At 51.2% G+C, this 14,686-nt stretch overlaps 1 protein-coding gene across 1 annotated transcript in view; it reads right to left on the reverse strand.

Moving 5' to 3' along the window:
• emid1 (EMI domain containing 1) overlaps positions 1 to 10,713 on the reverse strand; it is a 63,916-nt gene extending 53,203 nt beyond the window's left edge. Inside the window, exon 1 of the mRNA XM_035380278.1 lies at positions 9,867 to 10,713. Coding sequence (XP_035236169.1) covers positions 9,867 to 10,051 — 185 coding nt within the window. The 5' untranslated portion in view covers positions 10,052 to 10,713. The remainder of the gene's footprint in view (positions 1 to 9,866) is intronic.
• Between the last annotated feature and the right edge of the window lie 3,973 nt (positions 10,714 to 14,686).

The raw sequence follows: 14,686 nt of genomic DNA on the forward strand, positions 1-14,686 counted from the left end.
CAAAGCTTCGGGGGTCCCCCCCTGGGGTGCGTTTCTCCCGCTCGGAGGCGGGCCTAACCTCCTCTTTTTTAAAAATAAAACGAAAGGGCCCGTGCTGGGCCAGCCGCTCCCCCCACTAAAGCCCCCCTTTTCCCAGGACGTCTCCAGGCCTGCTTCAGGCTACAGGAGAGGAGCGGGGACCGAACCACCGGACTGAACCACTGGACTGAACCTCCAGACTGAACCACCAGACTGAACCACCGGACTGAACCACCGGACTGAACCACCAGACTGAACCACTGGACTGAACCACCGGACTGAACCACCGGACTGAACCTCCAGACTGAACCACTGGACTGAACCTCCAGACTGAACCACTGGACCGAACCACCGGACTGAACCACTGGACTGAACCTCCAGACTGAACCTCCAGACTGAACCACCGGACTGAACCTCCAGACTGAACCACCGGACTGAACCACCGGACTGAACGTCCAGACTGAACCACCGGACTGAACCTCCAGACTGAACCACTGGACTGAACCTCCAGACTGAACCTCCAGACTGAACCACCGGACTGAACCTCCAGACTGAACCACCAGACTGAACCACTGGACTGAACCACTGGACTGAACCACTGGACTGAACCACCGGACTGAACCACCAGACTGAACCACCGGACTGAACCACCAGACTGAACCACCGGACTGAACCTGAGGTCGTGAGTCTGCAGAGGGAGGCCAGCGATGTGTGGAGGCGCTCCCAAAAATCGCTGAATCCGCCACTTCCAGGCGCCCCTCTCAGCCAGTCCTCCCCCCCACACACCCCCGCCCCCACCCCCCTCCTCCCTCCCCACGTCTTGAACCGACGCCAGGCCACACAGACTCCCGCTCCAGAGAAGGCGTATCTGGGTCCCATTAAGAGAAGGCCACAGCATGGCTTTTTTTAAAAATGTGGGATGTATTTCGTGCAACAACAAAAAAAAAAAACCAAACAAAAAAAAACCTCAAAGAAACTATTATATAGCGATTCCGTCATGTAACTTGTCCCAATGTACACTTTAACGAGCACATGAAAGCGGCTGGAGCTCTCACACGAGAACCAGGGCACTTTGTTTGCACAACAAAAGCAGCCCCAACGACACAGCTGATCAGCGGGAAGGCGTCTCGGGAAACTTTAGACGACCGAGCGAAAGGCACGTCGAGGAAAAGCAGCACAGACAACATCTATCAGCACAGACCACATCTATTAGCACAGACCCCATTTATCAGCACAGACCACATCTATCAGCACAGACCACACCTATTAGCACAGACCACACCTATGAGCACAGACCACATCTATCAGCACAGACCACATCTATTAGCACAGACCACATCTATCAGCACGGACCACATCTATTAGCACATCCCCTCACATCCCCGCAGAAACGGAGCCGGTCCACATCAGCCACCCCGGGACACGTTATTCGCCCGTGCTTCATGCCTCAAGTCAGCCGAAATAAATCAAGGAAACACGGAGTGGCTGGTTAAGGGCTGTAATGTATGGGGCGGGGGCGGGGGGGGGGGGGGGACATGGGGAAGCAATTAGGCCAAACACATGTTTGCAGTCTTTTATTAATAATGAAGTGAAGCCATGAAGCGATTAGCCTCGCAGGGCCCAGGCAACGCAGGGACCGCCGTGTCGACAGAGCGCAACACGGAAAACAATTACTGCAGCCCGAGCTCTCTGGAGCCAGAGAGAGAGCGTGTGTGTGTGTGAGAGAGAGAGAGAGTGAGAGAGACTGTGTGTGTGTGTGTGTGTGTGTGAAAGAGAGAGAGAGAGAGAGAGAGAGTGTGTGTGTGTGTGTGTGTGTGTGTGTGAGAGTGAGAGTGTGTGTGTGTGTGTGTGCACGTGTGTGTGAAAGAGAGAGAGAGAGTGTGTGTGTGTGTGTGTGTGGGTGTGTGTGTGAGAGAGAGTGTGTGTGTGTGTGTGTGTGCACGTGTGTGTGAAAGAGAGAGTGTGTGTGTGTGTGTGTGTGTGTGAGAGTGAGAGTGTGTGTGTGCGTGCATGTGTGTGTGTGTGAGAGTGTGTGTGTGTGTACGTGCATATGTGTGTGTATGTGTGCGTATGTGTGAAAGAGAGAGAGAGAGTGTGTGTGTGTGAGAGTGTGTGTGTGTGTGTGCACGTGTGTGTGTGTGTGTGCACGTGTGTGTGAAAGAGAGAGAGAGAGTGTGTGTGTGTGTGTGTGAGAGTGTTTGTGTGTGCGTGCGTATGTGCATGCGTGCATGTGCGTGTGAGTGTAAGAGTGTACATGCATGAGTGTGTGTGTGTATGTGCAGCAGGTCAGACAGGTACAGGGCTCTCAGCTTTACACCTGGCACACCCTGCGCTCAGAAGCCGTTGCCCGGGTAACGACTCCAGCATGTGTGGGACGGGGCGTGAGGAACAGGAGCAGCGACGTGCGGTCGACAAAACCGACCGGAAAAATGTGAGCGATTTCCGAGCAGCAGTGAGCTTCGGTTACGAACCGACCGGGCCTCCACGTTTTCCACGGGAGGGGGGGGGGGGGGGGGGGGGGGGCAACGCGGGGGGCGGTTTACCCCTCTCCCTCACCGGCCGCTGCTGTTCTACCGCCCCACTCATCCGGGTGAATATCCTTCCACCGTGACCCTCGCGTGTAAAACAAATCCCCGCCTAGACAATACCCACACATCCCCTCATTTCCTCCCCAGCATGCTCAGGGGCTGCGCTCCGTCCTGCTCCCGGTGCGCCCCCCCCCCCCCCCCCCTCACCCCCCCTCCCAGCCCGGGGAGTCATCACGGGGTCCCAGCGTGCGGACATCCAGGGGTAATCACAAACACAAAGGGGCCAACGGAGACACGGGCCCCTGCTGAGGAGGAGATGCCCCCCTGGGCTGTCTCTCCGTGGGCAGGCATTTCCCCCAAACACCCCCCGCCTCCATCCCCTCCTCCCAGCCTGGCACGGGACAGGGGGAGAGAGAGAACCCCCACCACACAATGGCCCGGCACCAACCGCTCACGAAACAGGCCGCCACTACCCGCCTCTGCTGGGGCCAGGAAACTGCCCCAGGGCAGGAGGACCGCGAGAGGGGTAATTCAGACAGGGGTAACTCACACAGGGGTAATTCAGACAGGGGTAACTCACACAGGGGTAATTCTAACAGGGGTAATTAATACAGGGGTAACTCACACAGGGGTAATTCTAACAGGGGTAACTCACACAGGGGTAATTCACACAGGGCTGGAGCGAGCGCAGTCTTGGCTGGGCAGTAGGCCAGGCGAGAGCTGCTGCAGTGGGGAGGAAACAGCAGCCCCCCCCCCACCCCCACCCCCCTCCTCCCTGCCCTGGCCTCCACAGCCTGGAGATAAAGATCTGCAGAACCTCAGGCCCGGGTAAGAGCACCCAGGGACCAGCGGTCCAGTCAGCACTTTCACAGGTCCAAAGGGGCTGGAGGGCTTGTTCTGTTTCGTTTTTTCTCTCCCTCTCTCTCTCTACTGGTTTCTGGAATCTAAACTGATTTTTTTTCTTCTCCTGTCACATAAAACGAGAGGAGAGAAATCCGCGTGCGATTACTCCAAACGGGACCTGGCGCAGGTTCTGGCGTCTTTAGGTTCCAGCTCCACAAAGATGTCTGCCTCCTACAGGCCAGTGTGGGAATGACCGCATTCCTCTCCTAAAACTGCCCACTGCAGACAGGGTCACGCTAAGCAAACAGGCCACTGTGATGGGGACACCCTATCAAACTACAGAGAAACGCTGTGGGAAAATTCTGCAGGAACAGATCTTGTGTGTGTGTGTGTGTGTTTGTGTGTGCATATATGTGTGTGTGTGTCTGTGTGTGTGTGTGCGCTCGTGTGTGTGTATGTGTGTGTGTGTGTATTTGTGTGTGTGTGTGTGTGCGTGCGCTTGTGTGTGTATTTGTGTGTGTGCGTGCGCTCGTGTGTGTGTGTGTATTTGTGTGTGTGTGTGTCTATGTGTGTGTGTGCGCTCGTGTGTGTGTGTGTGTGTGTGCATATGTGTGTGTGTGTGTGAGGTGTGTGTGTATGTATGTGTACGTGTGTGTGTGTGTGTGTGTGTGTGTGTGTGTGTATGTATGTGTGTGTGTGTGTGTGTGTGTGTGTGTGTGTGTGTGTGCGCTCGTGTGTGTATATGTGTGTGTGTGTGTGTGTGTATGGTATGGGTATGCGGAGGGAAACAGGTGCGCAGCTATCTCCCTAAATCACTGTCGCGGTGTCCACACCCTCTCCGGCGTCCTCCTTCGCAGGACGAGGTGTGAAAACCTGCAGTGATGACATCACCGCTGCCCCTCTGGAAGCATCACATGACTCCACAAACAGTCCCGCCGCTGCCGCCGCCGCTGCCGCCGCTAACTAAATCACCGCGCGTTTAAACGCTGGACCAAGCGGTCCCAGAGGCAGCGCTTCTAAACCGGAGGGGGGTCAGGGGGACGGGGTCAGGGGGGGTGGCCAGATCACAAGTTTAGCCTCAGAAAAAAAAACCGGGGGCAAGACGGTAAAATGGGGGGGGGGGAGGGGACTATAGCGTGCGACACGGCGATTAGCGGCGCTCAGACGTCGTGAAACTGTCAGCGGCGAGCCTTCGAGCGCGCTGCCCCCCCCCCCCCCCCCCCCCCCCCCCCGCACGCCCACGAGGCCGCGCTGGGTTCCGACGCTCCGCGATCTCCGCGCAGATGCTTCCCGTTATTCCCAGCGCGCAGAAGCCGGAATCCGGGCGTCCGGTACGGGGGCGAAACTCGGGGCTGAGTGATTAATGGAGATAAACGGATTAGGCAGGCCAGGCCCCTCGGGCCTTTACCCAGATTACAGCCTGGTTACGCCCGAGGCGGCTAGGAAACTTCTCACTTTCAAACCGAACGCAGCCGGGCTTTCACCTGAACGCATAGACGGCGTTTCGCTGGCTCTCCACTGCAGAAATGTTTGCCGCGATGTAGCAGAAGCATTGTGCTGAGCAGGCCAAGCAAACGCCCCCCCCTGCATAACGGGACAGGGTGCAGCAGGACAACCGAATAACATCCAGACAGACAGGTGTGCGCCCCCACACCCCCCCCCCCCCCCCCTTCGCTCCACCCCCCCGGCTCCTCTGAGCTCCCAGTTTGACCCAGTTCGCCTTTCAATAACTGTCTGCCTCCAGGACACCGTCTAACAACCACCCCCCCCCCCCCACCCCACCCCCCTGTCATAACCCAACAGGGCGTGGGACCTCTTTTTAAAAAAAAAAAAATTAATAATAATAAATAAATAATAAAACATTTAATGCAGAGAAGATAAAAATCAAAGAATTCCTGCAGATTTCTGAGTGTGGGAAAAATGTTTGATGCTTTCAGGGGGAACAAATGACAAAAGACAGATGTGGCAAAGGGCCAGAGGAGAACAGGGAGACCCTACTGTCACAGAGTGGGGGGGGGGGGGCAGGGGGGGGGGCGAGGGGGGCGGGTCACACGAGGCAGCTAGCCCAAATTTTTATCCACGGGACGAAAAAGGGAGCAGCCACATGTGCACACGCTGTGGGTTCCTGGGACTCTGGGCAGAGAAGAGAGAGAGAGAGAGAGAGAGAGAGAGAGAGAGAGAGAGAGAGAGAGAGAGAGAGAGAGAGAGAGAGAGAGAGAGAGAGAGAGAGAGAGAGAGAGAGAGAGAGAGAGAGAGAGAGAGAGAGAGAGAGAGAGAGAGAGAGTCGTGGGCGACTTTATAAAAGAACAATGCCATGTGACGCAAACAAAATTGGGGGGTGGGGGGGGGGGGGCGGGGAGGGGATGGGGGCAATGGGGGCAAGAGAACAGGAAACAGAGAGACGCGAGAGCTGCCAATCAGAGGGGTGGGTACTGGAGAGCACTTCAAGAAATGAAATTAATGTTCATAGTTCAGTGAGAGATCTGAAGCAATACAGACGCAATCAATATCAGATGGAGTTAGCTTACGGCTAACTCTGCTCTTCGGCTAATTAGCTGTGTGCATCAAGTCCCCGTCAAGTACATTATTATACTTTACTTCACACTTCTTATTAAAGAAAATTAAAGTGATAACTAGCAGGGAGGGAGAGGTAGATTGAGAGAGAGAGGGGGGGGAGAAAGAGAGAGGAAGAGAGGGAAAAGCGAGCGATGAATAAAGAGGGAACCGGAGTGGAGGATGTCGTCCGTCGGCAGAGCAGCAACGCTTTGGCGGGAGCCTGACTGGGAAGAGGTTTCGGGGTCAACGGAAGAATAACGGGGGGAATTAGGGACGGTCTATTGTGGCCTGGGCCTTTCAGTCACGTTCAAAGGAAGAGTCAGGGGCGGTGTTAAAGGGGACTGGGGCTCTTACACAGACCCCGCCCCAGAGGGGCTCCTTAAAGGACGGAAAGAAAAAAAAGGGTGCCGCTCAGGTTCATTGAGAATGCACGGGAAATACCTTACGCATCATCAGAAGCCCGATGCAGGCGCTGAAGAGCTCTGGAAGTGCTTTTAACACATTTTTAACAACGGCCCCCCAGATAACCGTCTCCCAGCAGCGCGCGAAGGAACAAACAAGAGCTTGTGTGTGTGTGTGTGTGTGTGTGTGTGTGCGAGTGTCTGTGTGTGAGTGTCTGTGCGTGTGCGTCTGTGTGTGTGTGTGTGTGTGTGTGTGTGTGTGCGAGTGTCTGTGTGTGAGTGTCTGTGCGTGTGCGTGTGTGCCTGCATGCATAAGAGGAACACGAGTTAACAATGCATAATCATCATACCTTGTAATTTACCTACACTATTCTACATTATAATTAGTCAATTCACAAGATAAGCGCATGAAACCACCCGTTAAGCAATCATACCATGGTGGTCTGTGAATTATCTCAATTACTGCTATAATCATTAGTATCTATTTGAAACCATCTACATCTAGATTTTTCTTTATTTATTTCTTCTTATTATTATTATTACAGTTTTACAATATTATAAAAGCTCATGTCTTATATGTTGAATAACAATAATATATGACAAAATGGTGTTTTGAATTCTATTTTTTAATGAATATTTGGGTGTGAAGAAAATGTTGCTCGCCTGGTTCTGCAGGTGAGGGGAGAGGTGAGAGGGCAGACGATGGAGGGGGGGTGAGGGGGGGGCGATGGGTTCCGTTAACAAGGGGTGGAGGTCAAAGGTTAATCACCCCCAGGTCTCTGAGTCCCACAGCTCAGCCCCGGCCTCCCCATACCAACTGTAATGGAGCGAGTCTGGGGGGGGGGGGGGGGGGTGGGGGGGTTGGGGGGGCACAGGAAATAGCTGCTGTCTTAACCCCCAGCGCCTCTCCGCTCAAATTGCCCTCATTAGGCCTGAGCTGAACTGCCCCGCGCCTCGCTAACAGGGGCAAGGGCACGACAGGCGCTCGCGCACGCCAGGTCAGCGAAACTGGCGCCGTGTAACTCAATCAATCAATCAATCAATCAGTCAACGGGCCAATTTCCCCCCATTTTTACCGTCTCTCTAACTGACTGCAGAAACTCAGGCCGTGCAAAGGGAATCTTCTCCGCTTTGTCAAAACAAAGTGGTCAAGGAATGTTCAATATGGCACTGATTAGATGCAAACAGACATATACAAATAACTATGAAGTAGAATCACGCCAAGTTATATGTAGCGATTAACATCTATTTTTATCTACCACAGCACAATTCTCAGTATTGAATAAACAGTAACAGAGTTTAAATGAGTGCATTGGGGACCACGTTCCCTCTGACTGAGCTAAGTGCTCTATCATAGTTGAATTAAGGCTTAATATTTTCCTTTGTAAAATATTCGTTCTGTTCCATCACTTTCTTGTAGCAGTAGTAACTAAAGCTGGGTGAGTAACCCGCCTCCATACTTCAATAAAAGTTACTGCTCTTCGACAGCTGCGTTCCACTCCGTGACCGCGTGTTTATACATCTGTTCGCGAAGCTCACCTGCTTGACCGTACGCGCTGCGAAAACATTACCGGCTGTCCAGCGAGCCCACGGAACTGAAGCAGATATGTGTATATCAAAAGGTCTCCTAAGTGCAACTGCTCTTTCTTATGCCCCCGGTCTGTAGAGGAACAGTGAACACCTGCACCTGTCCTCGAAAGCAACTGACCACACAGCAACACCAATCTGGGCCACCTCACATGCCACCCCATCCCCCCCACCCCCACCGCAAGTGCAAACACACGCCAGAATTCGCTTCCTGCTTTCTTGCAAACAGGTCCGAATGCGGTCGTCCCAGCTGCCAGTGTTTAGTAAACATGTCGGGCAGAACCATGTCAGAAGGAACGACAGTGGCGGTGGAGGAGGAGGAGGAGGAGGAGAGCGCGCAGCCGAGGCCACCTGCAGACCTCCGCGAGCGGCCAAACCGACGAGCGCGCCCCCACACGTCGGAAGCCCCGTCCCAATTCCGAGCCTAAATATTTGCGTTAGCGGTCGTGATACCGAATCGCGTCATCCGCTCAGCCTGGCTCTCTCTCTGATTCTCCTTCCATCCAGAGGGCAGTGGAGGGGACTGCCAGTGTTCTCCACCTCTGTTTAGTCTGGGGTCAAGTTCTCAAAACAGCCCCTATCAACATTCACCCCGGCTGCAATGCCGCAAAGGCCCATGGGAAGGGCACCGGCGGCTAGAAACGGGACACCGTGTCAACCAACCTTCTCAAAAAAAAAAAAAGCGTGCGCCCATTCTGTTAAAATAAGCCCTGGTGTTGCATGCATAACATCTCACAAATCTCAAAGTGGAAAATACCCAGCACTCCTGTCATTCGTGCCTTCCAGAAGGATAGCCCGTAATGTATTTGGGTCTGCAGGTAGGCTGTGTTTGAGCGTTTGGATTTATGGAGGTGGAGGAGCAGCGCCAGAGGATGGGGGGTGATGCACCCTCTTAAAGGAAGAAGGGCTCCTCCGGATGCGAGCGCCGCTCCGTGACAGCTGGAGAAGCCACAGACGGCGAGGAGACCGCAGACCAAGCGCGTGCCGCTCCGCTGTCTTGAAAGAGCGATGGCCTCGTTCGGACACAATGGGGAAAACTGGGCGCGCAGCGCGGCCAAGAGCAGCCGGTCCACGGCACGAACAGGAAAAGGAAATGCAGTGTCAAAAGGACAATTACATCAGGTAGATGGAGTTGGAATCGCACGGCAGGGTAGAGAGGGAGACAAACAGCGCTATACAGACTAGAACAGAGCGACGGCATTCTGCCAAACAAATGAAATAAATGCTTGCAAGAAAGTACGAACTTTGTCTGCATTTAAAGATATAAAGTTTTTTTTTTTAATACTAAGAATAATAAAAAAATAAAACAAATCGCATTAACCACGACATTTCAAATACACATCCAGGTCTGAAGTAGCTAAATAATGAAAATACAACAATACCGTGTAAAACGTCATCAAGATCAAAATGTTTCCTAATTGCCCTTCTCATGTTGCGGCGGCAAGTTCGCTCTCACATTGTGTGTGTGTGTGGCCTGTCATCTGGCCTCGCGCTTAGTCTCGTTGACAATACTTTCAGGCAACGGGCTCATAGTCACCTTGCGACCTATAGCGGACGCGGAGAGCGTGCGTCTCCGTGTCAAATTCGTTTATTATCCGAATCAGTAACTCTAACTCGATATTTATTTACCCAGAGTAATGATAAACGCAATTAGCAGTGCCGCTTGTCGCCCGGATAGGATCTGTTTTCATAACACTACGGGGGAAACGCTCTTTAATATTCAAGTGTGTGGAAAGCAATCTCTGCATAAATTCTCCGATCACAGTGAGCAGGACGGAGCTCGCGAAACCAAAAACAGATTTTTTAAACTTAAAACATGTCCTAAATGTACCGAAACTGCAGCTATGGGTTGTGAAGCGTTGCAAATATCACCTAAACCGATGCAAATTGACCACGACATATCTGTATATTGTTTAAATTCAAACATGTGTACCTTCTTTGATAGAGAGCTCCTGACCCTCCGGATGGCTCTTTGTGTAGTTGCGTTCCGGTTTGGTACTTATAGAGTCCGGTTCCCCAGGTCCCGCTAGCCCCGGAGGTAAGCCACAGAACCAGCACAATCCAGCGGAAACTTTTTCGGCAGAGCGCGGTCACGCCGTCCCCCCGACACGCTTCCATTTCCGCGGCGTCAATGGCAGACCAGCTGCCCAAAAAGATTTCGCAAAAAAAGCGTACTCCAGTGGAAAAAAACAGATGGGTTGTATTTGATTAAGTGCAGAAGCTAGGAGAGCGCTCATCAAAGTCCCGACCTGGAGCTCACTGCAGGGATGAGCATCCCGTTAATCAACAACTATTAAATTAATAAACGCGCGGACACATTAGAATAACAGTCACTTAAAATAGCGCGCGGTGTAAATGTGTATAAAAACGTGAAACAAATTCTACAAAACAAAAAAACAAAGTGAGACAGAACAGCCCTACGGTGCCGCGAAGTGAACTTCAACAATAATTCCTTTCCTGACTTTTCTCCGAGTCACCTCGCGTGCCCAAACAGAGGGCAGTGTTCTGACTGAATGAAGCGGGATATATTCGTATAAGTGAGTAGCCGGTCCCCCAATCACTCTCTCTCTCTCTTACTCTCTCTCTCTCGCTCTCTCTGCCCGCCCGTGACTGCCTTTTCAAGTTGAGCAGCACACAATGAATGAAAAAAAAAAAACCAAAACGTGTTATATAGTCTTGCCGAGTCTCTTAAAAGCACAGTCCGTCGTGTCTCGCTTTTGTTGCCCCCCTCATTCTGCGTTTCACCCTTTCACCAAGGACAAGGGGGCTCTTACGGCGCGGGCTGCTGAGCTGTTAACACTGAACTGACCTCAGACGGCCGGTTACTCTTTAACCAAATATTACTAAGACATTTTGGTGTGAGAAGGGGAGAGAACCCCCGCAGATTCGCGACTTTTAGCGATGCTAAGGCTAAAAGGTACGATGAAGGTGAGATCAATTTTAAAGAACGGTTTATCGAACAGACACAGTATAGGAATTTAAGTCACTTGGTATCCATTAATATTTACTCTCAGCACCCTGGCCTGTGCAAAGCGTGGTCTTCCCAGGACAGTAACCTAATTTTCAGTAATTTTTTTAAAATGAACGTTTACTTTCTTGACTGCTGGCTGCCCGTGCGCAGGGCGTCAGATCCAGTTCAGTGAAACGAGACACCCAGATGCAGGCTTAATTTCTCCGGTGCATTGCTGCTCTGCTGAGCTGTGTTATTAAAAAGATCAGGTGCCTCTGATGGGAGCCGCTTCCCGCTCGCGCTCCCCGAGTCTTCCAGCGCGAGCTTGCGGTTCCCATCAGGTCTCGCGCTGTTGGGATGTTGGTGTCGTCCAACGCAGGCCGAGAGCACACCTCCGGCATCCCAAGAACCCGGACAAAGGCTGGGCGGCTGATGGGGACATGGAGAAAACCCAGTCTCCTTTGACCTTCATCTATGAAAGGTGAAGCCAGGAGGTGTCGGAGAATCAGATTCTCTGACATGTAGCTACAGGGCTGTGCATTAGAGGTCCTGCACAAAATGTACCCAGACAAAAAAAAAAAAAAAAAAACCCCAGTGTATCTGTGACCAGAACTCAGAACTCATAGCTCAAGGGCTACACATCTGTCTAACTTTTATTTAGAACTTAATCACTCTACAGTTCAAAGAGAAAAAATATTGGATAACCGTTTTATTCAAAGCCATTTTCAAACCGCCCGGCATGAATGGCCTGTGTGTACGCAGGGTGGAGACACCAGCTGAGGCTGTTTGGTTAAGAAAGCAAACAATCTGAAATAATTATCACAGGCACCCCCCCCCCCCACTCTGTAGGATGATTAGAATGAATGGGACGTGACCTGAGACTGAGGCAATCGACCTTGAACGCCACCCAGCCGAACCTACATTCACCTCTTTTTTTAGTAGTGAATCAGGCCAGAGAGACAGAGACAGAGAGAGCAGGGGACAGGCTGCTCGGTACGCCTCTACAGCAATAACATGCGCAGGAACAGCCACCTGCAAGTACTTCATGTTATTCAGAGTACACTTAAAAAAATAAATAAATAAATTAATTAATAAATAAAAATTGAGTGATGGCCTATTATTCTGTCCAGAGAGGCCAGACTGTGTTTTTCCCATCACTGAGCTGAGCTAACCCCCTCACCCCCACTCCACCCCCACCCTGCACATCCTAACCTGTGCCCCTGTGCTCTTCTTCTTTGATTGACATGTGGCGAGTCACATCCGGCCAATCAGAAGTGTGACCTGAACACGGCCGGCACTGCTGTCGACGCCGGGGCTCCGCCTCTCTCCACTGACCTACAACCCACCTGCTCCCAATCACGGCAAACCGAAACAATTTAGGCAAGCCGGAGGAACAAGTGATGAGGTAGGTATTAAATTTTTTGTTTTTGTTTGTTTTTTTGGGGGGGGGGGGGGGGTGGGAGTGGAGTACACCCCCCCCCCCCCCCAGTGCTGAACCGACTCCTGCACAGTCAATGCCAGAGGGACCTGGGAGGTGGGGGTTAACCTAAATCCCTGCAGTCTCACGCAGCTGAAAATAATCTTCATCCTTAAAGGAGGAGGAGGGAGAAGGAGAGAGGGAGAGGGGGGGTATTTGCATTGAAGGGGGTTTGGACTCTTGCTGGCCTTTTTTCTTTTCTCTTTTCTCCCTCCCTCCCTCTCTCTCTCTCTCTCTCCCTCCCTCCATCCTCCGTGCAAGGACGCAGAAAGAACATTCCCCTCCTCCTCCCAGCGCATTGTCTTACAGCAGTTATGTGCTCAGTAGTTCTTTTGAACGGCCTGTGGCGCAACCATCAAAAAAAAAAAAACCCCCCCAAGACCATTCTTCCCCCTCTTTTCCATTGAATGGAAGCAGAGCTTTTATAACCCCTCTGTCCCCTCTCCGTACACTCATAAAATAACATCCCCCCACCCCCTTTGCCCCTCTGCTTCTTTTGTGACAGGGTTGCGGGAGAGGGGGGGCCAGGGTGCATTCTGGGATGGCTCGTGGAGGACCTGACTGCCATAACTGCGATGGCACTGTTCGGCTATTAGTGCTCCAGGGCGGTATATTTGAGGTGTCCTCTTTCAGCAGACCGGCTCCAGCGGTACCACCGCTAGTCATCCAGCTGGAAAGAGAGCGAGAGAGAGAGAGAGAGCTCCTCTGTTATAATAATAAACGTTATGCATAAAACAGTTTTCACACATTTATGTTCAAAGCACGCCCTCAAAAATACAAGAAAAAAGCGAGAATGAGAAAGAAATGGAAGAGAATAACAAACAGAAAAATGAATAAATAAAGGAATAGGTAAAACAACAAATATAAATGCTAATGGAGCAGTTAAAACAGGCCGTTTGAGTAACGCGCTGTGTTAATAGCAGTGAGATGTGGATTTGGAGCGGCGGCAGCTACAGGTGACGACAGACAGCGGAAGAGGAACAGGGCCTGAGAACAGAAGCCGTGCGGGACGCTGGCGGGCCCCCGTCACGCTGTGACACGCTTCCAGTGTTCCTGGCCTCCCCTCGCCCACGACCGCCGGGTTGGGGGGCGTGGAGGGGGGGGCGTCCAGCTCCAGCTCCAGCTCCACTCAGGCCAGACCGACCTCAAACACCTGGGTTACTGAAAACCTGTGAGAGAGAAAATACATTTTACTCGCCCTGGCTGCTCACAAAAGCCAGGGAACAAAGGAGAGGCTTAAGAGTATAGCTTTGCCCCAGTAAAAAAAAAAAACAAAGGAAAAACTCAGGCCTAGAGTGGAAAAGTACTTGTTCCAGTGCTGATCACCGTTTGACAAGGTTGCAGTTTCCAAATACGACATACATTTTTCCATATAATCCATACTGCGTTCACGCAAAAAATTTCTCTCTCAGATGCATAAAAAAAAGCCCCAACTGGATTCTATTTGAAACATGTGGGACATTAAAATTAAATATGTGAAATCCCTTTTGTATTATAGATTAGTAGGTATGTAGTCGATTTTTAGTGAAGAAAAAAACGTATGGAGATTAAATATCTAACATACATGATATTAGCATATATCTGTATTTTGTGTTTGGAATATTAAATATATTATCACAGGTCTGCACGGCCAGGCGGGAATTTCCTATGATTGAGTGTCAGGGTATCACAGTGTCAAGGCTCAAGTACTTGGTCTAGATACTGAAGAAATGGGACAAAGAACAGAGATTACCTGGGGAAAATAGGTAAAGATTTTTCATTAAATTAATACAAAGCAGACCTCTTCTCTGTGGACTGTCTACATTCCCTCTCCCTTTCTCTCTCTTTCCTTGGGTGACACAAGCACAGATGCTGGGCATTAGAAATGTCATAAGGAATAAAGAAGACAGAGACTGAATAAAGAGATCTGTCTTCTGAGATTAAAAATAGCAGGGATTTGGGGTTTGGGGGGTCAAAAGGGGGGGCTGGAACTGTCCGGAGATCTCCTGGCGATCCTCCAGAGGGACAAGCTGCTGGAACCAAAAATTCTCCGCGGAGGAATTCTTGCCTCTGGAATCGGCGTAGCTGGAATCGGTACTGTTATGCTGCCACCTATCGTCCGCAGGTGGATATGACAACTGATATCAGCGCTCCATGCTTCGTGCACGTTGATGACAAACACAAAGGAATGCACTCAAATTATGTTAAAAAAATAAACCAGGAAAATTTAATTAACAAACAACAAAAAAAAGTTTCCAGTGGCTATGGTCTTTTTGGAAAGATTTTCTGTCTGCATTTTGAATATGCAGCCATTTCTGTTTTTATTGAGCAGAATGATGGCATGCCC

The sequence above is a fragment of the Anguilla anguilla genome, chromosome 10 (genome assembly GCF_013347855.1).
Source record: "Anguilla anguilla isolate fAngAng1 chromosome 10, fAngAng1.pri, whole genome shotgun sequence".
NCBI lineage: Eukaryota > Metazoa > Chordata > Actinopteri > Anguilliformes > Anguillidae > Anguilla > Anguilla anguilla.